This window comes from Haemorhous mexicanus, chromosome 6, assembly GCF_027477595.1.
Source record: "Haemorhous mexicanus isolate bHaeMex1 chromosome 6, bHaeMex1.pri, whole genome shotgun sequence".
In the NCBI taxonomy this organism is placed as follows: Eukaryota; Metazoa; Chordata; class Aves; order Passeriformes; family Fringillidae; genus Haemorhous; species Haemorhous mexicanus.
In genome coordinates, this window is record NC_082346.1 from 16,698,714 (window position 1) to 16,723,702 (window position 24,989).

General features: G+C 39.9%; 2 protein-coding genes across 8 annotated transcripts in view; one reads left to right on the forward strand and one right to left on the reverse strand.

Annotated features, from left to right (window-relative positions):
• The window catches only part of KCNC1 (potassium voltage-gated channel subfamily C member 1), a 123,667-nt gene extending 111,040 nt beyond the window's left edge, over nucleotides 1-12,627 (forward strand). For both annotated transcript variants that reach the window (XM_059848974.1, XM_059848972.1), the window contains one exon: nucleotides 10,549-12,627. In XM_059848974.1, the coding sequence (XP_059704957.1) occupies nucleotides 10,549-10,730 (182 nt within the window). In that variant the 3' untranslated portion in view covers nucleotides 10,731-12,627. The remainder of the gene's footprint in view (nucleotides 1-10,548) is intronic.
• Nucleotides 1-24,989, reverse strand: part of SERGEF (secretion regulating guanine nucleotide exchange factor) — a 152,240-nt gene that overhangs the window by 7,589 nt on the left and 119,662 nt on the right. For 2 of the 6 annotated variants that reach the window (XM_059848980.1, XM_059848978.1), the window contains one exon: nucleotides 2,072-4,273. The exons of 2 other annotated variants lie outside the window; for them this stretch is intronic. In XM_059848980.1, the coding sequence (XP_059704963.1) occupies nucleotides 4,157-4,273 (117 nt within the window). In that variant the 3' untranslated portion in view covers nucleotides 2,072-4,156. Of the gene's footprint in view, nucleotides 1-2,071; nucleotides 4,274-15,074; nucleotides 15,125-24,989 lie in introns of those variants that run through there. 2 more of the 6 variants (XR_009486867.1, XM_059848981.1) reach the window with 2 other exon arrangements.

Consider the following 24,989-nt stretch of genomic DNA (forward strand, 5'->3'; position numbering starts at 1 on the left):
TCAAATACTGATAAAAAATTCTTGAGTCCTTTTCAAGAAAATACCTAGCTAAAAGAAAAATCCCAAGACTTACCATGAACCATAAACATAGAAAAATTGCTCAGAGTTACCAAGGTCTGTCATTGTCTTGATCTCTAACATGGAAATAGGAACTGGAAGTCTCAAAATTACTTGAGTCTTGTTTAAATCAGATCCAGAGTTCATGGAATCAAATGAAAAACATAGTAAGTATTTGGTTAAATGCTGGACTAGATCAGAGGCCTGATCAAAATATTTCTGAGTCTGCAAGGTGAAGACAAGGTACTGCTGGTTTTGCTGAGGAGAACTGGAAATTTCAAGATGTGCTATGGATGAGAACAAACCCAGACACTGCAGGTCAACAACTCACATTATTATAATTAAACAGTGGAAGAGGGAGAACAATAACATCCACAAAACAGAATAGTTTGTCTCTCATCTCACTCCCACCACACTGGCAGGCTAGAATGCTGTTATGCTGTGAGATTATTCAGTCCTCAGGAACTGTATCTTTCCTCTGTCCTCCCCCTCATTTTCCCTATGTTTTATCTGACTGCATCAGGCTCTCTACTGCCATTCATTTAAGTATTTTCCCATGGTCACCTTTCTCTTGTTCATTCAAACTGATCTCCTTGATCAGTGGTCCATCCCCATCTCTAAGTCTCATGACTCCACACATACCATAAAAAGCACAATCAAACCACTTTCTCCCACTCTTCCCACAATTTCTCTGTGCTCAAAACATGCAGCTGAGCAAAAGCTCCTGTCACTCATTTAGAAGTGACCTTTGTGGTGATTGCAGATGGCAAGACTAGTCAGACACCAAAAGGACTGCCCACATCCAAACAGAGAAGTCAGAGTCATATAAGGAGTGATGGGCAAACCATCTTCCATCTTTGAAATGAACAAAATGAACTTCAAATACAGAGCCTGGCACGCTGAGCACAAAAGCATCAAGTAACTCAGAATGCCACACCAAGTCAAATAACATCAGTGACCACCAAGTGGCCCAAACAAAACCCCCAAGAGACAGAAACTTCTGACACAACACACACATCGTCCCACCAACATTCTTTGAAATGCAACAGGAGCGTCTTGCGCAGGTGCACACGGAGGTTGCATGAGTAACATCTGCAGGTCTCTTAGGACTTCAAATAACAGAAAGGCACACAACAGCTTTCTTCTCCTTCTCCCCCTCCACCCAAAGGCCTGAAAGTTCTCTGGACTGAAGTCCAAGACTTCACAACTTGCTGTCCCCTCATGAATGTCAGCTCACTGGCAGGTTTACTTTTCTTCAGAAAATGGGAGGGGAGAGCAGCTGCACAGACACTTGCTTAACTTGTTCCAGTGTCTTTTTATAAATATATATATTATAAACGTAATCAGTTTATTTCCAATTGAACCTGAATGCAGAATGCTTATGTAACAGGCTTCTTGTTTCATTTATCACGGAAGACCTGTTAAAGAACTCCATGAACCAGAGCACACTGGGTCTGCATTTTGCCTTGCAGAGATTGACCTTCTCCATGAGGATTATCAACAGGCAACAGTCACAAACTCTTAACATCAGCATGGAAAGTTGTCTTCTTCCACTTGATTAGGAACTTTTCACTGTGTGTTCCCTTCCTCACAGAGAAAGCCATCGGTGATTTTGTACAGTGCTTTATTCTGCAAACAAAACCACTGACATACAAATCAGGGCATTCACTTCTGAAAGAATGAGCAGCAACTTGGTTTTGACATTCAGCCATGTACCTTCTACAATGAATTCTGCTCCCTCTCTGTACTACAGCAGCACCTAGAAGCCCTGACTGATGACAAAGCCCTCGCTACATCACGAAAAGTCATTACTTCCCAAAGTCTTCAAGCTATATAGCCACAACAAAGGAGACAAAAATGCAGTTCCTGCCTTTCAAAGATGAAGATCAGATGCAGATATGAAACACCAGATCAGGACCAGGAACAAACTGACATACTCCTTCCTTTCTTCACCATATCACCCTTTGCTTTCCAAAAGTGTGTTCACATTATAGGCATGAAAAATTGAAAACAATTTCAAATACCCAATTCACATTTATTTGTTACATAATTTGTTGGACTCCTCTGCAATGAAAAGCAGCAACAGCGCACGCAGTCACAACATGTCCAGTCCAGTAAACCTCATGTAAGGCACACATTGGCTGTGATTAATCAAGGGACAGACTTATTTAGAGGAGATGATTACTGAAGCAAAAGAACATGTTTATTTGGGACACAGATTTTGCAGAAATAACAAATAGAAACCTCAGACAGGACTGTCAGAGAAAGCAAGAGAAACTGTTCAGTGCATATAATAGAGAAGCTTTGGTATTCAGAAAGTGGCATTGAGAACAGTCAATAAATATCAGCTTAGATAATTAAAAGTGCAAGAGGTCAAACCCTGGAACAGTATATTGCCATGAAGAACCACAACGAACACATGGATTAAAAAAAAACCCATTTTACAACAGAAATCTTAATTCTACATATTTTGCAGAGGATCCATTTGATTATTCTTTTGGTATCTGTAATAGTTAAAATCAACTTCTTAGTCTGCTCAAGTTTCTCATCTGTTGAATAGAAAAATACAATACTCTTGAATGTGAAGCCAAGAACTATAACTGCTGTAAAACCAAGGGTGAAAAAACCCATGCAGCCCATATTATCACCCTCATTCCCTCCCCTTCATGTGTAAGCTGATCCATCATTAGAAGGTCTTCCTGTCCTATTTCCTAAGAGCCTTTCTCAGAGCACTTTGTAATTCTGTAAGGCTTCTTCCTTGGCAAGCCTGCTTTAAAAACTAAACCACTGTTTAGCAACAGTAGGTCTCATTAAAAGGTGCATTTACTACACAGTAGAATTCTCTATATTTAGAACTAGAAATATGTTAAATACCACAGCAAATGTAAGTATTGTGGGTGGTAAACATCCAGTTTAATGGCATCCACTGTATTTGTATGGAAAAAAACCTGTTTTATAAATAGCTTCCAAGATTTTGCTACTAATAGGCAAACACATCTAATTTTACACTTTTCCTTTCTCCTACAAGTGCTATGCCTATGTTCTCTGTCAAACCCCCACCTGGAGCAAGTGCTGTGGGCATGCTGTGAACAGCAACTCAGTTGGGCTGTAAAACAGAAGTGAGAACTAACCTGAAATTATCAGGACCATTCTGGTCTGCCTTTTAGAGTGGAAAACTTGTAAAATCTTTCTGGTTAGATTTTGATGTCTTCCTATTCCAAGGCAGATGGAAACCAGGAGCTACTTTGGATCAAGTTGTCCTCAGCAGCTACAACTGATTTATGCCCTTTGATAGGAACCTTTTGATTGTTTCTAAGAGCTTAGAAGTTTTCCTTCCCTACTTCAAGTTTGGTTTGCAAGTTAATGATAACTTATGTAGGCCTGCATCCCTGTAAATGTAAAATAAACTGATGTCTGGCAGTGACAATAATCGATGAAAAATACTGCTCCTTTCACAGTTTAATCAAGTCAAAGCTGGTTCAAAAGGGCCTCATTTTCCCCTTTTGCCAGCCTTCTAAATTATATTGCTTCTTTTCTTTTAATCCTAATCTTCTGCTTAAAGAGTGTGTATGCATCTAGCCACTTTCACTGGCATTTCTCTGTGACACAATTTTCTGAGCTGCTGGGAGCTCACAACCACAGTAGAAGTTGGCATGTGAAACATTTCATGATGTAAAGATACAACAACAAAAACCACCTTCTCAGACTGAATTTATACACCAGTAAGCCATTAAGCAGTCAGTTTCTTCCTCAAAGACTTCTCAGAAGAACAAGAAAATGTAAATCTATCTTCAGTTGTATTGCATCAAGGCAGAATGTCTGTAATTCTATCTGTCAGTAAGAAAGTCGATTCCTGTGGCAAGAACCCAGGAAACAATTTTTAAAATATTACAGCTCTTTATGCACAGTCGTTCCTTTGGGATTTAGGAAAAATATCTGCAGTTTCCAACTACTGTTAATCATGGGCAGCTCCCTTGTAGTGCCTCTAAGCTACACAATCCAAAAGTGTCCATCCACATCTGTGATGTTATGATTCCAGGTGGGCTGGTCTAGTGAGGAGTTTGACAGAGGGCCATGGAGTGTCCTGCCCCACATCCAATTAAGATCTGTTTGGCACAGCCAAGAGCTTTGACTGGCTTTGGGACATGAACATTTGCTTCTGTGCCATCACCACACATCCCATGTTCATTCCATCCCCAAGAGAAGCACTGGCCACCTGTAAGAGAGGACAGAAAATACAGAATAAACACCACAGAAACACAACAGCTTTGGTTAGTTTTGAGGAGCAGATTTGTCAAGTGATTTTCTGTTTAGGTTCTAAGAAATTCTGCTAAGGTGGGAAAAATATTCTGGCTTTCTTGAAAATGTAAATAAACCCAAATGACTGATTCTCCATCCTGTTCCATATTGTTAGCAACAGAAGAGAGATCAAAATAACAAAGACACTTGAAAATCACTTGGTAAATACATAGTTCAGTATTTATGCAGAGCCCACAGAAATCTCTCTGCATTTTAAGAACCCTCCCTGAAATGATGTAGAATCTCTTTCATGTTTCCCCTAGTAAGCAGAAGTATGATGAATCAAGAGCAGTGACTTTATTCATTCACAGCATGATCTGCAGGATTGGGGAACACAGAGCCACAGTTGAGCCACATTGCATTTCATTCCTAGCTTCAAATTCACATGTCACCTTTTTCCTTTAAATACAAGTCTTCAACAGCCTGCCCTACTCAATCATCCTACCTCTTCTGCTTGCTTTGACATAATTTCACTGCTTTTATTATTCTTATTTTCCCTCATTATTTATTTTTGTCATATCTACTCTTTCATATCCCAAATAACAATTCATGTATTATTATTACCCCATAGTACTCTTTATTGAAGCACAACATGCAAATTTTGTTCTATAAATGGCTAGCCTAATAAAAAAATCCACCAAAACTTCCTTATTCTGAACTACCAGTGTTATTTCTTCCCTATTTTCTATTCCTTATTTGGCTGCCAGGGGCTGTGTCTGTGACTTTCTGTACTAAAAAAAAAAGCCATCCTGCCATATAATCATGTTTGTGATGCCATTGTTATTTTTGAAAAGCAGCAGGTAATAACAGCAGGAAGTAGCATTCTGGATTCCAAATAATGAGAAGAAAAGTGCCAAAATTCACAAACTCTAATCCCAGTCACGATTTTACTTATCAAAATTCAGAAACAAATTATTGCAAAGCTAGCAGGGCCATCTCCCCTGCAAATCCTGTAACATTTCACTGTCCTCTGCACTCTTTACATTACCAGTATATTGATGTTCCCCTCTTCTGCAATGAAGTGTAAACATTACTGAGGCCAGATGTAACTAAGCAATGACTTTTCATTTCCCTGACAATCTTTAAGGCAATGGAACACAACAAAGCACCACCAGAACATCACAGCAGGCAAGGCACATCTCAGCTGATACACAAGTTCTGTCCCTCCTATCTCAGGAGGCACCAGAAGTTCTCATGATTGTGCATGTGCAATATTGACAGCCCAAGCTACACCCCAAATGCACCCACGTGCTGCCAAAAAGTGCCAAAATCTGAGTGGGCAACATATCCCATTTAAAAATCAACAGAGTGTCCTACAGGTTAATGGGATTTTGCTTTTTGGTAAGGTTCCAGGTAAAAATGTTTCTGTAAATATTAAAATGCAGAAAAAAAAGACACCTCAAGCCCATGCTGGAGACATATCTCAGACTAATCATTCAAGGAAGCTGCACCTAAGAAAAGACAATCTTTTGGCACAGTTAATATGTGGGCCCAGCAGAATGAGCCAAGCTTACAAATGTAATGAAAGGAGAATGCAACATGCCCTAACTTTAATAAGATCACTGTGGTAACTTTTTATAACTAGACATCAGCAATTACTACAACAATTTACATACTTCTGTGAAGACTCACTACATCTGTTTAAAGGTGTTCTTGTTTCTCTTTTCATCCTGTCCCATCAGGACAAGAGAGAAGAAACCAGAAATTTTCGGGTCACTTTCTATTACAAACTGCTCAGTGGAACATTACTGGTATAATAAATAGTCAGAGAAACAGGGCATTAGGACATTAACTTCTCAAATTGATAAACATATCCAGTGAAACATCTTTTGAAAAAACATCATAGAAAAATTTACAAGCTAGGACCCCTCCAGACAAGAGCATCTTTCCTAAAATAATGATTGTGGAGTCTTTACTATACTTTACTTCTCCAAGCATGTCAAAAGGCCACCAAAATAGATTTTTCTACATGATTCCAGTGATCTCTAAGGTTACTGAAATGGGACAAGAGTGAAAACTGGCAAAAGAAAAATAGAAAGTAAGTAGGATTTATGAATGGTCTTACACAAAAATGCCTTGTACATCCATGGAGAGATGGCAGAAATCTGAAGAGATGAAAGGGCAGCTGACAGATATGGAATGACAGGCCACAAAAATGCTTCTCATCACCATCAAGTCAGAACCAGGAAAGCCAAAAGGCAGAGAATTTTTGCTGTGCAAATGGAAGGTGTAACTGTTCCAGATCTGCCTGTAGAAGATTCAGTGAAAGGTTTGTACACAGAAATAGCCAGATGCTTGACTTGTGTCAGAGAAAGCAGAGAAAACACACCAAGTCCATTTTTTGGACAATATGTTACTACATATTTAGAAAACTTGGAGGAGGGCTGGACAAAATAAGCATGGTCAAAGTGGCCAGGAGGGAACAAGTGATGTCAATCACTGGCACAGATGTCAAAGTCAGCGAAGATTGAAGGTAATGAAGCATCTATTTCAAAAATTACATAAAAGGACTATCTGCAGAGTTAAAGCAGACCCTAAGAAGAACTTTGTCCAGAAGGCCAGCCTCTGGACAAAGGGCACCATTTAATGGTTTTTTCCTTGTCCCATGTCCCCCTCTCCCTTTTTTATATTCTTTTCTTCTTTTATTTCTGATTGCTTCTGTTCCCCAGTTTATTGCTGATCAAAACACAGAACCAGCAGCCCTACATGCCTTCACAAGAAAATTTTGTTTCTATGTCTGTGCCAGACCTTCCCAGCATGGAAGAGCATTAGAATCATGTATATTAGCACATCTACACATTGCTTCTAACAAACTTTAGACCAAGCACTGTAGCATGTTCTCAAACCCAAGGAGTTGTGTTTGGTGAAGTGAGGGAAGATTACTCCATGTTACTGGTTAAGTGAAACCATATAATGTTGCATTTACTTTTCTCTTTTAAAACATAAGTACTTCAAGTACAAACCAAACCCACAGAACTCACGTGGCAACACAGCAGAATCCCAAGGGAATTTCAGTTGTGTTCACAGTCACTCTAATCAAAGTTTAGAGCAAGGCTATACAGGATTTTTCCAAAACACTAAATACACAAGGCAGAGGGACAAGAAAATTCTTCACATATCTGTTTTGGTCAAACAACACAAGAAGGGGCTACTGCTCTCCTTCAGTCTGTAAGAATTATCCAGGCTTTTCCCTAGGTAATTGAGGTTCATTACACTGGAGAAAAGTAAGAAAATAATTTCTAGGTAAAATAAAGCTGCATCAGATTAGAGAAAGATGAGAATTTAGTGTCTTATGAGAATTTAGCTCCTTATTGCTGAGTGGAATCTTCAGATGGAAGAATAAATGCTAACAAATAAGGTGCTCTGGGTGAGATTCACTGCACTTAACTTCAGCCACCTAAAAAAATCAAGCAACTTAGATCATTAGCCTCTGTATTTCTCAAAAGCCAATGGAGATATCTGCATTTCTCCAGCAGAGAGATTCATCTCATCCAAACACTGCTGTGAAAATCAAGTCTGTCTCACTTGGGTGATGATAAAGGGAGACCAGGAGATTGTCCCAGCTTTGGCATATCAGTTTTATGCAGCAAAAGACAGGTTAAATAAAATCACATCTTCACAACTGGTCTGAAGGCAAAGCAAGGAAAACTGGGAACAAGGAAACTGCAAATATCACTGCAGCCTAGCATCAGGCTACCAACAGTCTACTTCTAAACCAGCCTGTGCCTTGGAGGCTTGTCACTGAAATCTTTAACAGCTCCTCTTTTCTGATTCTTCTCTCCCATTCTTTCCACCAGCAAACAAACAGAAGTTGGCCTTACAGACAAGCCAAGTACCTTGAAGTCAGGTTATTCAAGAGAGAGCTTCGCATTTAAGGGAAACATTAAAATGTTTTAGTGCAGCTCAATTATATTGGCACTGTGCTCTTAGCAATACACCACAATACTTCAAATTATTATTTCTTTTTTTACCTTAAATTAGTGCTACTCTACTCTTTTGTTACAGACAAAGTTACAGTAGGCAGGAGACCAACTCAGATCAAGTCACAACTCTTTAAACAGGCTTGGACCACAAACAAAATTCAGGTGTCTCAGCTACCTTCCCTTGATTATTAAAAGCCTTCAAAACCTCTCAAGGAACAATGTAACACTACACAGAAGGAGATTTATTTTATACTTCTCCCAGGGAGCTGCCAAGCACAAATTACTATGCTTTTCTGGTTTTTTCAGGCCATCTGGTTGTTCAAGGTGTCACATAAAATAAAAGGCAATAAGCATCCCTCTAAACTTTTGTATTTTTAATAGCAACAATTCTGCCATTAGTGCAGAAGATCTGCAATTTTAAATTGTAAGAAAGAGGCTTGATATAAATTGCTTTCTGCAGAAAAACATGGAACTGTATTAGTGGCTAAAAGGGAAGTCTAGGCATTGTACAAAATCTCATTAAAGACAAAGCTTGGTAAATGGAATGTATGATGGCATCATCTCAATACACAACTGTACCACCAAAACTAGGAAAGAACCATAAGAATCACATTCATTTTTTATTATGGAGCCACATTTTCAAGCTGTCATGTGCTCCAGGCAGCCCAACCAATTGCTGTTCAACCCTCAGAAATGTGTGTCTGGCTTTCAAAGGAGTAAGCTGGATAAAAATCAGACACATTGCAGTGCTAACACAATATATAGGTAAGAAACACCATACATTTTTGATATTAAGTACAAAGCCGTGGTGCTAAAGGCATGCTGATTTCAAAGTTAGCCTCCAGTCAACAACCTGCCCTCACTCCACCTTTACATCATTAGTAGCTCTCCTCAGGCAGTGAACCTAAACCACTCAGTCCCCCCAGCAGAGGTTTTACACAAGTGAAAAGTGAGCTGACTTCAGGTCATGTGTCTGTGGTTCATCTAGCACCTGGAGAGAGCAACTTTCAGTGTCCTCAAACAATTCATCCCAGCAAATGCACAAAGCCTGCAATGTGTGCACATCTCTAAACTAATATGTTATGTGAACTACTATTTTTTCCCAGCAGAAGCACTGGTTTGTTATAGGACCTTCTCTCTGGCTACGTTTGTGTCTTGTGTAATACAGCAGGGACTTCAAACTGGGTCACAGCCCAAGGCCAGCTGTCAAAATATCCAATTACAATCCATAACCACCTACTGAAGAGAGTCAGAAAATCAAATTGAGAATAAAATATGCCTAGTAGGAGCTTAGGCATGTGCAGTACTGCAAAATGCAGCAAAAAGGCTACACATCTCCTTTGCATCTCCTTTGGGAAAGTCTAATTTCTAGTTTGTACTTCGATGTCAGTGTCTATCCCACAAACAGCAAACAGAAGAGCAGTACAGAGCACATCTAATCTTTTCTGTTTCATTTCCACAGCATATAAGTAGCCAAGAGTTACAAAATGGGAAGGGGAAGGAATCATTATGATAATTTCCAAGGGCAATGTAGCACATCTGCCACAGCCTGAAAACTGTCTGTGGAGAAGGAGCCCCACATCCAGCAATGCAGAGAAGAGGGGAAAAACACAGTAAGATGTCACTTAGCAAAAAAAGCTATAGCAGATCCATGCAAGCCTGCTGTGCATTTTCCTGTGCACTGTTTTTAGCATCAGGCAAATAACTGAGCCCACCCCTAGAGGAAGTGCTATCTTGCCAAATTACAATGACAATAGAAATTTCGTTCTGTTCTCACGGGGCACTTCAAAGCAGGAGCTGAATGGCTCACTGCACAAATTAATATGTATCTATTTGAAAGAATCACTCCACATTACACCAAATAAACAGTTTAGGTTACCACTCAGTCTATTTTATGACAGAATTTATTTTTTCCTTCTCAGTTATGCACAGTCATTTTGAACCAAAAAAAAAAAAAAAAAAAAAAAAAAAGAGGAAGAAATTCACAAAATTATATCCTAGGATTTAAAAACAACAGACTTGCTACTACAGATTTCTTGGGCTGCTGCATCCATGTAGTTTTTATGGTGGAACTGAAGCCCTGTAGGATGGAGATGGTTGCTTTGCTCTGTGTAGGTAGCAAGGACAGAAATCTGCTGCAAGGATTATCTGTTCACATTTCTGTTTCCATGGGGAAACATGAATGGTATTAACTATGTCTAAAGCTCACAGGTGCTGCACGAGGTTGTTGTTTTGGTTTTACTCAAACTTGTCAATTCCTTCCCAACAGGAAAGCATCTCCAACTCAACACAGAACAAAACCTGGGCTCACGACTTTGTGCAAGACTGAACGTAACTGGTCCACTGACAATACATGAGGATTATATCATACATGAAGCAGCTGCAGTGCAGAGAGGATTAAGCATTAAAGATGCTTTTTTCTACACCTGTAGAAGACAAGAAAATCTTTGAATTTTGGTCACTTAAGTACAGGACAAAAACACCTGACAGAAATTAATTAATGGAGAGATTTGTCCTGAAGCTCTGACCGTGGCACTAGTGTCTGTTCCATCAGGATATCAGACACGGCAGGAACTGACATTCATTCAGAACTTACATCCCTGCCTCTCACAGTGACAGGCATTCAATGTGTCACAGTGCTTAAACTTTGTATGACCAGAACTAGACAATCACAGTCTCACCACAGAGCCAGAGACTGCAGTCTCATGACCCTCTGCACTATGTGAAAGAGAACAAGCAGAAAACACCTTGCACCCAGTGCTTAGTAAGAGGTCATCCACGCAAGGCAGAATGTCAGAGCTCATCTAGAAGAGTGCGAGTCATCCGAGTGTCCCGTGGGACCATGTGGTGCCATGGCCATTTGTGCCTGTGAATTCTGGGCAGTAAAGCATTACCACCTCAAATTTGCACACACTTCAAACTGACCTAAGTGATGACACAGAGAAAAGGAGGGGACAGCTGTGATTCATCTGACCTACAACATCACATTCCAAGACCTAGAACTGAAGGGCATCTTCAGCACAGGCCTAGGAAAAGTCATAGATGAACACAGAAGCAAGAATCTGAGAACCCTCTCTAACTGCATTCCAGGCCTACATGTAGCTTTCACAGCACTAAGCAAATCAAAGAGCAGGAGAAAGGACAGTCAGCAGGTTGAGCAGGTGCATGCAGGTGAAATGGTGCTTCTTCCTACTTTGCTGGCTGAAGTCTAAAACAAGAGACCCCACTGGGTTCTCAGGAATTCTTTCATCAAGGAAGAACAGCTAGGTTGGAAAAGAATATTTTGGAAATGCTTTGGTGCTTAACATTTCATACTGCAACCCTTTGTAGAACACTGGTGTATTTATAAGCATGAACTTTAAGGCAACCACACAGACCAGGCTATAGATGACTGTCATTCCTTGGCATCTTATAGAAAATACTTATGATATATCAAAAGCTGAAGAGATAGTCCATATGGTTACATTTACCTACAATTTCTTCTCTTCTGACTGCTATTCTCTTCCTCTGAAGGGCTGTTTGCACTGAATAAAAGTGAGTGTTCTGGGATTTATCTCTGAAGGTGTCCTTTTCTGCAGAACACAATTCTCCAACTCAGAACCAAGAATTGAAATGTGTAAACCCTCCACATGGACATTCATGTAAAATAGCTTTGTGTTTAAATGGGCTTTAGTTTGAACTTCTCCCTTTCATTTTCCCTTAGCAATTTGCAAGGCTGCATTTTGGTCAAATTTCAAGACACACGATATGAATGTGCATTACTGTCGAGTGAAGTCTAAAAAAACTGCTTGTTGATATTAAACAAGTGAGGGCTTTTTTTTCCCCCCCATGCTTAACAAGTAATCTGAGATCAATTCCAGCAGTCATAAGCTAAAGTGTTAGAAATGCAAAGAGAAAAATCAAGGAAACAAGTGGTGGCTGAGTTGTTAAGTTTCTGATTGAACTGGTAGATTTTCTCAGTGCTACGCAAATATCACCACAGAACAAAAGTAGCTGCAGCTCAGCAGTGCTGATATTAGGATGCCTTATTTTGCAAAGTTTCAAGTTGTGATCTTGGTGTATCACAATGGCTCAGATGGTGGCACCCCTGCAAGTGTCACAGTGCAGCTGTAACAGTGACAGCACTGTAGTACTGTGTGCTGTGAGAGCTTTAAAATACATAGCTCGAAAAAAGCTATAGAATAGCTGTAGTCAGAGAGAGTCCAGTGTGAACTAACCTTCCTTTCTGGGCAGGATTTGTGGATTGCAAGTTTCCTCTGTGCTGCAACTGCTGTACTTGAGTTAACCCACTTGTACCTGGTTCAGCTGTGCCTACTCGCACTGTACGGTAGTGCAGGCGCATGTCTAATAAAACTCCTGTGGGTCATGTGCCTCGTCTTGTCTGTCTGTCTCAGTCTGTGCCTATTGTTACTCTTACACTCGCCACTGGGAGAGAGTTTGAATGGGCTAACTCTAGACCTACTCAGATACAACAAGGGCTGGGTCATTTGAGCACCTAGAAAAGGAGAAAAGAGTGGTAACATTCTCACATTCACACTGATGCCATTTGCAGCTGCTGTTGCCTTCTTCCTCATACAATACAGTTCTGTGAACTAACAGGACCCATTTCAACAAAGAAAACAGGCAGCTGACAGAGCTATAACAAAAGATGAAACCAAGCAATAAAAAAAAAAAAACATTAAAAAATTCTCATGATTCAGACTTCAAGCACAAACCATAGAGAGGTTTACGTCAAGTGTGTGCACCAAAGGCAAGTCACGTTTTCTCAGAAGGGCTGGTGAAACACAACACTCTTACCCAAGGTTGGCTGTGCATGGCTGGGCTGCTGTTCACTGCCAGTGGCAAGTGAAACTCTTGAACACTGAAGAAAAACAATTCAAAAAAATCCACAACAAAACCCCAAACAAACTGAAAAGTATTAACACCACAAACTGCACCCTCAGCCTCATCCACATGGCTAAGCCATTAGTCTGATTTCTGCCAAGCAGGGCCAAGTGGTCCAGCTCTTCCTATTTCTTAAGGGCTAGGAAAAGATCAGGAACTTCAGTCATATCACCCTGTCAAGAAACTTATGCAAAGTAATGAGCCAAATAATGGGTACCAGATGGGATACATGAATTTTCTCCACAGGTAAGCAATAGCTAGGGATACCAGGACCATAGGAATGACAACTCTATTCTTTTAGCTGTACTTTTAAAGCAAGAGTTCACTTAGTTTTACATTTCACTAAGGATTTTGGGAAAAGTAAGCAAATGGTCAAAACTGGCTATGAAAGAAAGAGGAGGAGAACTCTATAGCCAGCTATAATTAAAAACAAGTACTATACCATTAAGAATTAAAAATCGTTAGGAAGAGAATCAAAGCAGACAGTCTCAAAAGGAAAGTGCCTATAGGGCAGGATTGGATCTGCTTCTCCAATCATCATTTCAAAATCATACATGACTCTTGAGTGAGGTCTGGGGGAATTGCTTGTTGATATTAAGCAAAGGAAGAGTTCTGCTGTCAATATGTGTTAAAACCAAAGGCCAGTTTGCTTAGATAGAAACAGCTGTTGACATCACTTCTGGTGGCGAGATGTAAAGCATAGCTTGCAAACTTTTCCCTTTTTTTATCTGCATGGACAAATTTTACTCTATTCCCCATTACCTTCACTCACTGAGCTATTTCATTGCAAACACATAATTCTTGTTGGAAAAAACAAAGCTGTTAAATTTCAATACCAAGCTGGCAAAATATGAGCACTTCAAGGAACACAGGGCTAAACAGACCCCAGCCCTGAGTGGCACAGAGCAGATTATGGGTGTGCAAGCACCTCTTACATATTCAGGCCAGGTAGTCAGACAATAACCTTGCTGTAGCCCAGCTTCTTCTCATTTCTACCTTTACCCTCCTCTGTGGGTCAGATATCCATACATTCATCTTTCACATCCTTTACCTAATCTTCCCTAGAAGTGCACAAGGCAAGGAGAGAAACACTGGCAGAATTTGGGATGCTACTGGGTGCCAAGTGACACCATTTTAGTTGTTCTGATTAGGAGAGGCAAACAACATCCCTTACACATAACGTTCAAGGTACATTTTGGGGACACCTCACCACTGTGCCTCCATCAGTAGAAGATGCACCTAAATTCTGAATTGGGGGTAGCTGCTTAAGCAGAGGGAATATATCAAGTCAGTCCTTGGAACAAAGGCAAGCACAAAACAGTGTCCTGAAATGAAAAATTCCTGCAACCAATGCTGTGAGATGTTTTCTGAAAGTTTCTGCTCCGCTACATTTTTTGGGTACTGGCAAATTAGCTGTACTGAAAACAGCATTCATGCATCAGGTGCAAGGATCCAAGGCTGGAAAGTAAAATCTGTCTTTGGCACCACAACAGGGAGAACAGCTGATGGGCAGAGGAATTCAGAGGCACCATGCCAGCTCCAGAAGGTTGGAGACCAGAATGGACAATGCAAGCTGGGTCCTGAGATGCTGTTCAGCACTTTCCCATCTGATCCTCTGCATAACCTCAGGGAGAAGAAGAAACTAGCTGGACTGAAGACAGAAATATCTGACACCATTTTGGAAGGATTATATCTACCAGAGACACGGAATAACAAAGTATTCTTCAAAATAAAAAATATAAACAAAACAAGTACTTCAATCTCTGAAATAATATTTGACCAAATTAAGAATTCAGGAGCTTTGCTCTCCTCACTTTGGAGGAAACAGAAGCACTGGAGATGTGAGGTCTCCATACACTGGCCCAACTGCTCTTTCCTGTGTCCATGCAGAAAGCCAGTTTCTTCCATTTTATATTTGGCACTGGACTAATTACACAGCAGGAGCAGATATAGAAGGCAGCCTAGAAGGAAAGGGAGACAGAAAAGGATTAGGTAGATTTTAAAGCCACATTTGGCCCAATAACAAATTACTCACAGAGAAAAAGCAATGAAAACCTTTAAAGTGATAGATAATAATAGTGAGAAAATAGTGTAAAATACCAAAATCCAACCAAGCCTAAACTTCTGGTAAAACAGCAAGCAAGAAAAGCAACAGATGTATGCAGCAAGAAAAGCAATAGAGGACATGCTTGTGTGTCCAAAGGGCTGTGTGTATAACATCCAAACAAATGAACACTTCACAAAGTAGTTCTCACTAACCAGCAATGGGAATATGAGAGAAGCTGAATTTATTCTTTACATTGCTGGAAAACAGAACAACCAAATATGAAAACAACAAAGCCAGAAAATATTGAGATGTTTTCTTAAATCACTTTGAAATGGTTTTTTCTCTAGTTTTGTAATAACTTAAAGCCTGCTGGACACCAATCATGAAAATATTCCTTGTACAGTACAGCTAAGAGATCCTTACTTTTCAGGCTCACTTACTAACAGAACTGTAGTTCTGTCCATGGGTGAACCAAAATGCAATTCTCATGATTCTGGAAAATGAACTCCATCTCAGTGAGACCCAATATATGGAGGTTTCTTAAATCTATTCAAGAATAGATGAAGCAAGAATAAGAATTTTAAGCATCCAATCAACCTAGCAGAAGTGATTCATGTTCCAAATTAATCTAAAGATTTAAAAATGCTTGGATTCCCTACATCAGAGCCTTTTCATTTCTTTTAATTTTTTTTTTTTCTTGTGGGGAGAGGGAGGAGGCACTATGAACACAATCTTTACTTAAAAATACTACAAAGGATACAAGAACCATCCAGGTCAAAGCATTTCAAGATGACCACAGCTACTCACGTAGTTTTTTTATGGGTTTTTTTGTTTGTTTTGGTCCAAACCCCAGATATTAAAAAGGATCAGAACACGAGTGGCAATACTACATTTAATATTTGTGTTTGCAAAATATTTCTATGTACACATACAGTCATGTATTCTACAGATAACTGGGGAGGTTTGCTAAACAGATTTCATGCTTTCAGACCCTGCATGGATAGCAACAACAGGATTTGTAGCACAATATGATTTCTGTCTCTGCACACATCCCTCTGCAGATGGGCACTGGTGTTTTGGAGTACCTGAGTTTCTACAAGGGGAATTCAACTTGCCTAAGCCCAGAACATCCATGGTGAATGTACCTGTGCACGCACACAGACATCCTTCACAGAGGAATCTAAATCATCTATGAACAGAAAACTCTGAATGTTGTGCACCTAACAAAACTTTCTATAGCAAGATGGTGAGCTCTGCATTAGGAGCCCCTTCAGCAAGCACCAAGCTGTGTCTTCCTAGTTTCACTGCATCTTTGGTACCTAGTTCATTCACCTGTACACCAAAGGGACTTCCCAAGCTTTTTCAGCTGCCTGATGGATTGTTACCAATTTCTGCAAAAGAATGCCTATTATTATGGAGGAAACATGTTACACTGGAGTAATTTCTGAAGAAATGGGAATTATTCTTATGTTTAAGTAGTAGCTATTGCTTTGAAAACTTTAAATTACTGTGTTGAAATATGGTTTGAATACTCTCGATTGCTCTGATTTTCAACACCTCCTCTCCTGGCCAGAGTGCCTTGCTGAAAGGTTGCTCATGGAATTGTTTACTTTCCAGCATGAAAGGTTATGTTTTTCAGAAATTTCTTAGGAAGTCTTTCTAATTAATTAGCCACAGTTCCCACAGCATTTTGAGTTCAATTTTTTTTTTTTTTTAATTAGGTGTTGTGGGTTTTTTGGCTTGGTTGGGTTTTTTGTTTTAGAAAGCTCACAAAGCTCTCTTAGGCAGAAATATTTCTTGCTCTCTCTGCAAGAGATGCTTTTTGGTTGCTGTTGCTACTGAGAAATTTTTTTGGCTCTCCAGGGGACAATTAAACAACGACAACATTACATTCAGCCAAAAGCATAATTCTATTTCTGAAGGTTTCATTTGACTAACATGATACTGACCACAACTTTCCATCCACAAGGCAATGTAACTCAAGTTCAGCCTCATGTCAGTGTGCACTGGCTAGACCCAAGTCCCAGGAGGTGCAAAAACTCCTTAGCTGGCAATGTGATTAGGTAACCAGTTCTCCTTCAGGCTGACTACATGGATGGATTCAAAGCTGCTTCTCCAACTGGTAATCAGCTAAGGTCTTAACAGGATTTAAGAAGAAAAGGCAAGCCTTGATGGGAAAGGCAAAGTGGACCAATTGCTTATCCTTGAAATGAAAAAAGAAGCCATGAGGAAAAAAGCTTGAGTGCAACTGAAAGCAAAACCCTGAGTCATGACTAATTCCTTCATTTCCAGCTATCTGTTTCCATTACTGACGCTTTGCTCCTCTTAGCCACGTGACTACAAACTTTCTGATTACAGAGGGAGAATTGCCCTGCACAAAGCAGAACTATAATCTTCCCTCCTGAGCTCTGAAGGGATCTGATCAGACCTTCCCAATGACAAATGGCAGAAACCATCACAAGAAGCAGCAGACAGCAGGGGACTAAACCTCTGAGTGCAGCATTACTGGCTAAAGGCTACTCAGTGACTGTGCTCTTTCTATATTTTCCCACCTCATTTTAACTACCTTAGGTTGTTATCTCTTTAGGCTAAGGGTCTACTGCATGGTCTCACCTCACCTTGAGCCCATGGATGTCTTGTAATGAAAACAAATAATGAAAAAGCTCTAAAAATCTCTATTGTATTTAATCATCCAGTTTAGATTCACGGTGCTCTGAAAATCTGGAACTTGAGAAAAGAAGTGAATAAAAACCCTAAAGTGAAGGTGTTATTTGGTTCACCTGTGTATTTGGAATACACTTGAAAAAATTTACAGTTGAATTTAAAATAAGACATTATGCACTTAATTATCCTTTCTCACATGGTAACTGATATGAAATAAACCCATATTACTTTATTCAGTTATGAAAAGAACTTAAGGAAGGAATCATTAAGGCAAAGGTGACTTATATAGGCCTGCTTTTAAAGAGTGATTTCCTGGGAAAATGCTCCTGGGTGCTTTTTTTCCCCATGTATATTCCAGGGATATTTGACTATCCCAGGGAACATTTTAGAAGTTCATGATTTACAGGAGCAATTCATACAACATCTTTAAATTAAAGGCCATTTAGGACAGAGGAAAGAAAACACAGAGTGAAAGCAGAACTCAGTTAAGCACAGAGATGCCATGCTAAAAGCCATTTGAGGGCTCCTGAATGCATATGGGATCTGTTGAGACAAAAAGCTATTGCTAGTGTTGATTTCCACATTTGTGCTGCACAGACCCTGAGGATTAAGTGAAGCACGGAATTCTGGAATCAGGAGAAGAGCAGCATCCTACTCCTTTTTTTTATGGAGACATCATCTATGAACTGAGACTTTTTAAAATTCATTTTGACACTTATTTCTTACCTTCCTCTTTCTGTGTCCAGCACCTATTTCTCCCTAAAAAGATGCCTTTTGTTCCCTCTCCCTGCTGTCCTCATCCACACAACATTTCTGCAGACCTCTGCATGAAGACAGCATTAGTTGCAAATGTATCAGTGCAACAGAGAATCTGCTTGGTACCTGCTCACCAGCAGTGTCTCTTTCAATCTCTCTCTGCCAATAAAGGATTTTAGGGGATTGCAGGAGGTTTACTTTCTGTGCAGGAGGCTAAGAGCTGCACTGTGTAACTATAGCGACAACTACCGTGAAAGCTCTCGATTTTTATTGACACGCCTTGCAACACCCCGTGGAAAAATTTATACAATTAGAGAAACAGAAAATTAAATACCCTAAAGGCCAAAGGAAGATATATTGTGGTGATCTGCATCTCCATGAATTGCTTAAATACTTCCTCGTGGTAATTTGCTTCTTTTACTGTATAGCGGTACCATTAAAATAGCATTTTAAAATTCGCAGCTTCAACAGTGATTTAAGCCTCCACAATGCCAAAACAGAAGACACACTTGCAATCAGCTCAGAAAACACTACAGCACACTGCTGTATTTGACAAAGATTCATCACTGGGAAACTGACACTACATAAATGGAGAGAAGAATAAGGTGCACACATTTTTTCATAGAGTAACAAACATTTGCATAGGGATATACTGAATTATTCATCTCCGACAGACAAGACAAAAGACACATCTCTCTAAAAGGTATTTCTCTATCCAAAGGATATGCATTTTAAAGGATTTTCCTGTGCTCACAGCAGCTGAGAACTGTGTGAAAATGACACTGAGATCCTTTGTCCCAGTCTTAAGAGTTCTGTGGCTTGATAGACAAGTTTGACATTCCAAATCCAACAGAACAGTTTCAAGCTCACAGCAAAATATGAATATGCTGCAGTCTGAACTTGCCTCAAATATCCTGGAAAGTTACCAAATTTCTTACGTCGAGCTTGAAAATGCCACCTCTGAATGTGCTTCCAAGGCCATGATCCACCGTGCTGGAAAATTGATCCTTGCCAATGGCCACCATTTATAGCCTTAACCTTTACTACACTGCTTCAGTTCTCTCCAACAGCTTAAACAATATAATCAAAAACACTTCCAAAGATTTTAACAGTTGAAACCAGACTGAGAACGAGACCTGCAAAAGCTTGACCTTACTGACAAAGTGGATTTGCATGGTCACAGGAATTGCCAGTTTTGCAGTCAAGGAATGGGACCAAAACACTTTACCCCAGCTGCCATGTCTCATTTCCTGCTCTGCTGTCATGACTTATTTCTCTCAAAAAAGCCCAATAATCACAACTACTTTTTTTACTTTAATCATCATCCAAAATGAAAATACTTAATAGCAAGGTTTAGGGAAAATACTGAGCTGTTAATATAGCTCTCCTGAATCTAATACTCTTTCAGTACACAATGCAATCCTGGCAGCCTGGAAAGGATGAAAATGATGTGTTGCTATGGAAACAGGAAGGCACATGTTTAGGTTGCTCATCCCTGAAGAGCTGCCCCACCAATATCTTAAAGTCTGCTAATAAAATTTTAATCAATTATTAGAATAAAGTGAATTTTACCTCCTGTTGGACACCAGAATCTTGGTTTACATACTGTCAAGCTCTTTTAATGTTCCCTGCATCCAGCTATGCCCTACAACATTAAGAATTAATTTATTCACAATGTTAACATGCACTTTTCTAGTTCAGCTACTTAAAATTGTTATTCCACGCAGCAATAGATACCAGCTTCCCAAATTAAAATCCTGTGCATGTAGGAAGCTGCTTTTTAATTTATTAATTGATATGCCATACCTCCTCCCCCTTCAAAAAAAGCAACCATATCAACTCAATAAGTCAGGCCTTTGATTATTACTGGCTTAAGACCATTTTCCAGGGATGTGCCTATTAAGAATGTGACAATTAGCCCAGTGCCAGTGTTGTCACTCACCAGACACACTAAACATCTGCTGCTTCCTAGAAATTATAGCTTCCATCTAACCATGACATACCTGCAGACAGATCTTTCAAAACACTGGGGCTTACAAAGTAAAAATGCATTTCCAGACAGCCAAACAGAAAACAGGCCAAGTTATTTGCTGGCAAATCTCCCCTTATTTCACTATTATCATAGCAGAGCATCTGGCTCCAAACATGCAGCCACTAATTATCTCTACAGTTAACTATGTCAGTACACTTATTTGTTATTATACTGGGAAATCAATAGGCAAGGTTTGGTTAATGCTACTACTAATCTATTAAATCATTCTTTATAAATAACTAAGGATAATGTTAAGACCACCAGTATGGTAATAAACAGTTAACAAGCTCTGTATTCTGTATCACAAAACAGCAAAGCAAAGCTGAAAAGACAAGAAATCCATACTGAGAACAAACAGGTGCAGTTTTTCGTTTGGTTGGTTTTTTTTTTCTAATGTAGTTGTGGTTTAGCTCAGCAGGCATTCCCTCACTGCCCCCCAGTGGGATGGGAAAGAGCACTGTAAAAAGGTAAAATTTGTGGGATGAGATAAAGACAGCTTAATAGGACAAAAAAAAGAAGGAAAGAATAATAATAATGACAGAAGAATACACAAAAACAAGTGATGCACAATACAGGTGCTCACCACCCCCCAGCTGATGCCCAGCCAGGCCCCTAAGCAGCAGCAGCTCCCCTCCCAAATTTTTGCTCAGAATGATGCCATATAGTATGAAATATCCTTGTGACAAGTTTGAGCTTGGCCCTGTCCCCTCCCAGCTCCTTATGCCCCCTCTCCCAGCCTACTCAAAAGAGCTAAATCCTCAGTGTGTTATCAACATTTTTCTCATCTGAAATCCAAAACAGTGCACTTCATCAGCTACTGGAAGAAAACTCACTATCTCAGCTGAAACCATGACAAGAGTCATAAATTATAAATTATTATCTTAAAATTTTAATTGATTTCCATTCATGTATACAATATTCCTCTGTTTCAGTATTCCTGGTAGGACTCCAGTGGTTCATTCAGACAAGTCATTCAGGAAGAAAACCAACTCTCAGACCTACCAACCATAAATCTTTACTGCACTGAGATCTCTAATCAGAATATTAGAAGTACCAATGTCAGAAGAGATATGAGTGACAGCAGGAACAATATGTCCTTTAAAGAGGCCAGACTTATCTGGTTTCAGCTCGAGAGATATCAAGTAGGGGTGATTTTCCACACTCTGCTCCTAGAACACACCAGCACTGTCAAGAATATGGCTGTCTGTATCCACTGTTATATTCAGGATTCAAGTGTTCTAAAAAAAACCCTGACACTAATCTCCTGATCAACTGTACAAGATTTTTAAGGTGTTGGTTATTTTTAAACTAAACTTGAAATACACTAAATACACTCATTTCCTCCAACAACACTCCCATTTCCTTTTCCTGGCTTTGTAATTAACATGAAGACATAATAAGTGCACAGCCCTCCCCCAAACCAGGATCCCACTGTGTAAGCATTAAGCAGCAGCTATATTTCTTCTTCCCCTAAGGTATCCACTGTGATATTTTAAAAGATTTATTTGCTTACAGCTAAACAGATGATATTTACTCACATTACAAAACTCCTGTCATACAACTCCAGCATTATTTAACCACCTTCTCTTAGGAGACAACCAAGGACAGCAGGTCAGGACAGTCACAGGCTGTCTGGAAAGGCTCGCACAAAGTACACGCACATTGTCCCTTCTCCAACCATGCAAAAATAACCCAAACAAAACCATTATCCAGTTTCATCAGCAGCGCAATATACAACCAAATTTCTGAGTATTTTGCTAAATAAGTACGTTCATTTACCCCTTCAGCAATAAAAACCAGGATCTCAGCAGTACAGCAGGTCCCCTTGGCTCAGAAGGTCAATATGACAGTGCTTCATTCCTGTTACTTTTTAAGGGTTTAGCTGCTGCCTGGGCATCTCCACTGGCTACCAAACTATTTCCAAATGTCCTTCCACCCAGGCATCTGTCTCTCCAAAATTTTGGATACAAACAGCCTATGGGAAAGTGAGAATAACATAGTGACATTTGGAGTACAGTGCCCCCAGCCTCCCTTCCTGGTGAACGTTCCTTTTAGTCATGACACTTTAGCTAATTTGTATCACTTTTATTGCCTGAAAGCCAGTGTGGCCTCATCACTCTCCTTTTTTCCATGTCTGTAGAAAATTTTAAACTCAGCTTATTGTTCAGAACTTTCATGGATCCCAGGCAAGAACAGCTTCAGGACATGGAATAATTTAGTCTGGACCTCCGGAGATCATCTGCTTAACCCCTCTGCTTGAATGCTTACTACAGCTAGTCCCATGCCTTGAAATTTCTGCCCTGCTATCCTGCACTTTGCACCAGGCACAGTACCCAGAGAGACAGTTGGATACAACTGGGTACTCTGAGGCAGCTTCAGGTTTGCTCATCTCAACCAAATTTCCCATTTTTCCAAACTTGTAGGATCTTGCTTTTCTTCCACTCACACTTCTCTCCAGACAAAAATCCTCATTCTTTGCTGAGAAACTCAATGTTACTCTGCAAAAAAATCCTATGCACTAGCCAGCTCCAAAATAGTGTAATTGTCAAAAAGGGTTGGATTTTCAGCTCTTTTTTCCTTTAAAAAGCACACATAAAGCTACTTTCTGCAGATGGAGTAAAATGTATCATGTGAATATGACAGATTGGCTTTCTCATTGGACACTGAAGGGTTGCTATGATTCAGACATTATGCTTTAATATTTAAATTTCCACAAGCTGCAGATATGCTGATATAAGAACGAACGTCAGAAGGCTGACGTTTCTGAGATCCATCTCAGAAAAAGGTCGACCATGCACTCTGAAATCAGGTTCTGTTTCTGTCCATTGGAACTTGACAGATTTCAGCCACTTGGGTAAGAAAAGATTGCCAAAGAAGAATCCAGTACTACAGTGCAGTTTTCAAACACTCATGAGGAGACACTATACTGTCATTTCCTTTGTCCTTACTGAGAGATGTAGGAAATAACAAACTGCTTTATTTATATACATTGGGCCCCTTGGTCCTTTTGTTTCCAAAGTCCTCTTTTTACACAGATCCACATTTATTTACTGCTTGAATTTTGCAATAGTACCGTACTACTTGACTCCACACAGGAAATTTATTCTGCAGTGTTATTTTTGCCTTCTCTAAAATTTGGCAGACCTGTCAAACTAGGAGATTTCACAAGCTCCCTATAGCTCAGGGCATCAGAACCATGAGGCCTCAATGTGTTTGGGTTTGGTTTGAGGTGGTTATTTTTCCTTTTTTTCTGGATGATAGGACCCTTTGTGCTGATTCCAGCCTTAAATACTGCATCCTGAGCAGCACGACAACTGGGGAAAACAAGATCTACAGTGTCAGCCACTTACATGTGTTCTCACGTAGTCACCATCTGTTTGGTAGTCCCAGAAGTCAGCAGCTCGTATCACAAAAAGCACTGTCATATTAAACACCCTGCTGACACAGAGACCACAGAGTGAGGGACTGAGCCTGGCTGGCTGCTGAGCCATCAGGTTATGGCCTCAAAGTGTACCAGCACAGAAGCTCTAAATGATAGCCCTTCAAGGTCTTTTCCTCCTCTTCCTTCTCCCAGCTACAGGCTTTGCACTGATGATGAAACTGCTGCAGCTCACATTGTATAAGTTTCCTAAATAATTGCCATTTTACAAGCTTGCAAGTCTGCAAACGTCTCTTATTGCATGTGTTTGCAAGATATGTTGAGAGGATGAAAAAAACCCACTGAAACAAAGGTTACAGTCCTTGTCAAAAATAAGCCACTTGTCCTTCATTGAGTGAAGTGCCTCATGGTTAGGTGAGTTAAACAGGACCAGGGAAGCATTTTGAAAGGCTGATAGGATTGTCTCCTGAGCTCCTACAGAGGAACAATCCAAACTCTGCCACATGGTAGGATGCAGTTTGCTTCCATTCCATGGCTTAATTGTCCTAAGCATATGTGAGTGGGGAAGCTCTGGCCTTGATATCTCATCCATTTCCAAGGTCTTAAACAACACACTGAGCCCTTCAAGACCATATTGCTCAAGCCCTGGTACTGAGAGAAAAAAAATCTTCATGTCCAGCCTATCACTACACGACCAGAACGCGTAGTCCAAGCGAAGGACTCAGGACTGTGACCTGCAAAACACAGTCAGAAAAATTTCTGTCATCTCCAACAGGAAAAGGCACAAGCTCAAAAGGGATAACCTGTTCACTCCTACATATACACACACATACACAAAACATGTGAGTATAGGTTTAAATCAAACTATGGAAATATCAAACCATTACTCCTTGGTATAATATCTTATTTGCCTTAAAAGAAACCAGAAATTCTTCACATCCGTGTTAT